The sequence below is a fragment of the Octopus bimaculoides genome, chromosome 27 (assembly GCF_001194135.2).
Source record: "Octopus bimaculoides isolate UCB-OBI-ISO-001 chromosome 27, ASM119413v2, whole genome shotgun sequence".
Taxonomy (NCBI): Eukaryota; Metazoa; Mollusca; class Cephalopoda; order Octopoda; family Octopodidae; genus Octopus; species Octopus bimaculoides.
Genome location: NC_069007.1, coordinates 17697819 through 17701061, shown reverse-complemented (window position 1 = coordinate 17701061; position 3243 = coordinate 17697819). Strand labels below are relative to the sequence as shown.

General features: G+C 36.4%; 1 protein-coding gene across 1 annotated transcript in view; it reads left to right on the top strand.

Moving 5' to 3' along the window:
• The first annotated feature begins 1148 nt into the window (after positions 1-1148).
• The window catches only part of LOC106870154 (dynactin subunit 2-A), an 11235-nt gene continuing 9140 nt past the window's right edge, over positions 1149-3243 (top strand). The window contains exons 1-3 of the mRNA XM_052977149.1: positions 1149-1294; positions 2153-2280; positions 2580-2647. Coding sequence (XP_052833109.1) covers positions 1149-1294; positions 2153-2280; positions 2580-2647 — 342 coding nt within the window. The remainder of the gene's footprint in view (positions 1295-2152; positions 2281-2579; positions 2648-3243) is intronic.

Below are 3243 nucleotides of genomic sequence, written 5' to 3'. Positions count from 1 at the left end.
ATATATATATATATATATATAGGTGCAGGCCTGGCTGTGTAGTAAGAAGTTTGCTTCTCAACCACATGGTTCTGGGTTCAGTCCCACTGCATGGCACCTTGGGCATCTTCTGTTCTAGCTTCAGGCTGACCAAAGCCTAGTAAGTGGATTTAATAGACAGAAACTCAAAGAAGTCCATCGTGTGTGTGTGTATGTATGTATGTATGTATATATATATATATATATATATATATATACACATACATACATACATACATGTGTGTTCTGTGTTTGTCCTCTGCCATCTCTTGACAGCCAATGCTGGTGTGTTTATGTTCCCATAACTTAGCAGTTTGGCTAAAGAGACTGATAGAACAAGTACTAGGCTTACAAAGAATAAGTCCTGGGGTCGATTTATTGGGCTAAAACTCTTCAAGGTGGTGCTCCAACATGGCCACGGTCAAATGACTGAAACAAATATAAAAGAATATTATCATCGTCATCGTTTAACGTCCGTTTTCCATGCGGTCATAATTTTCAAGCAAATTAGGACTGGAGAAAAATTATTGAATTTCTACATCTGTATATTGGTTTCCTGTCATAGGCTGTGGTGGTGAAGAGGAAATCTGATAAAGGCGGTGGGGAAAGAAGAATCGAAAAAGAAAGAGGAAAAAGAAGAAAGTGAGAGTTAGAAGATGAGGAACTGAAGTAGGGAGTAATGAAGGATGTGCCTAACGACCTTGTGCACTCACAGGTGACTGATTCAGCCTAAATAAAATAGATTATTAATATCTACTGTGGTATTGAGTACTCTTTTTTTCTGATAGCTGATACTAAGCATACATATATTATGATACTAAAACTCAAAAGTTTTAAGATGTTAAAGATTACAAATAAAATAGTCATTTCTCCCTTTAAGAAAAAAAAATTCAAGTTGAAAGTAGCGACACTTCAAAGAGTTGTCACAGCTACCGCCATCCATCCTTTTTTCATACTTTCATTTTTCTTCCGTTAATCATTTATACAACTTTTGAAGTGCCAATCACGGGTACTTAATTTTTTTTTCTTAAAGGGAAAAATTTAAATAAAATATTAATCTTTATCATCTTAATCAAAGGGCAAGAAAACAGAGAAAGAGACTATCCCTTTATAGATGAAGATTAGTTGCAATGAGAGAAGTTGGGTCTCATAAGAATGGGAAAACAATCAACAACAAATGGGTTGTACCTTATAATGAAACTCTTTTAAGAGCATTCAAATGCCACTGCAACGTTGAAATCGTTGCCTCAGTGAAGTCAGTTAAATATGCCACCAGGTACATGCTGAAAGGAAATAACCAAGCTGCTGTTCAAGTAAACAATGATAATGAAATTAATATTTAATGGGTAGGTATATTGGACCATCGGAAGCAGTTGCATCCATTTTAGGATTTTCAGTTCATGTATAGTGAGACTGCAAGTTTATCTACCAGAATATTCATCAGAAATAATGAGGATATGGCTGTCAATGAATGACATATGAGAACAACATTGACAGAATTCTTTTCATTGTGCATCAATGATGGCTTTGCAAAAACATTGTTTTATGCTGAAGTATCCATGTATTTCACTTGGAACAGTAGTTAACAAAGAATGGCAAAGAAGAAAGCGAGGAAAAAAGTTGAAGGTAAATAATGTTCTAACAAAGCATCCACATTCATATATATATATATTGCCAGTGGCACATAAAAGCACCCACTACACTCTCGGAGTGGTTGGCGTTAGGAAGGGCATCCAGTTGTAGAAACTCTGCCAAATCAGATTGGAGCCTGGTGTAGCCATCTGGTTTCACCAGTCCTCAGTCAAATCGTCCAACCCATGCAAGCATGGAAAGCGGATGTTAAACGATGATGATATATATATATATATATATTTATATATAGTTGAAATTTACAGAAAAACAAAAGATGAAGACAGGTGTATGAACAACAAGCAGGTGTATTAGTTTGATACTCGGGAAAGTGAGAAAGTCTTTTACATTTCGAGCCTGTGCTCTTCAACAGAAAGGAATAAGAGAAAATAAACAGAGAATAAAAAAAAACTTGTGGATTTAGCAGTCAAGTATATTTATTGTTGTTACTATGACTATAGATGATGATGATGATGATGATGAAGACTTTTATGATTCATTTTTTTTTTTTTTTTTGTTCTTGTTACTGTTGCCAGGAAGAAATTCACAGTGATGCCATAGAACGTGTGAATTTGGACTCCAAGACGGCTTACAAAAGGTTCAAAGGGACAGTGCTTGATGCTTCCAATGCTGGTAGGTATTGTTGTAGTTGTCGTAACCTTTTCACTGTCTGCAACGTCATCATCATCATCATCATCATCATCATCACCCCAACCACCATAACCATCATCATCATCACCCCAACCACCATAACCATCATCACCCCCTGTATGCATATACCAGAGCATATCGTTGTCAACATCACAACTGCCACTAACATCACCATTATTAAAAACTTCATCATCATCACCATCATCATCATTTCCTCCCCCCCTCCCCCACCTCCACCCTCTCCATCTCCTGAAGTTGTTTAATAAATAGTTTCCTCTCAGATTTTTCAGGAAGAATCCAGAAGCAACGAAACACTGGTTACGATATCATTAAGAATGAATATGAAATGGTGAGTGTTGACGTCTCTCACACACACATACATCATACTATATATAGATATAAACATGAGCGTGCTGAAAAGTTCTTGGCTTTGGGTAAAAGAAAATACAGGAAGATCAGTTAATTATGATTTTATTCAACATATTCCACTCTCAGATTCACACATTTATTTCAGTGGTCCTTCAGTTTTTCTAAGCCCTGTAAAAGAAGTCAGAAGGTTGGGGCCTCCAACCAGACCTTTCGCAATACCCTTAAAGCCAGAAATTTTTCACCACCCTCTCGTATATGTTATTGACGTACATATATATTCATATATTGTTGTACTTGGGGATGGTCATATTGCCAGTTTTGCCAATAAAAACACACGCACTGTATATTTGGTGTTAATTTGCTTCAGCTTTATATTACATTACATTACATTAATCCTATTTCGGCCAGAGTTCTCTCGTCACACTTCTGTGACCTCATCAGTGGTCCTTTGTGTGACGAAAGAGCTCTGGCCGAAATAGGATTAATGTAATATAATGTAATATAAAGCTGAAGCAAATTAACACCAAATATACAGTGCGTGTGTTTTTATTGGCAAAACTGGCAATATGACCATCC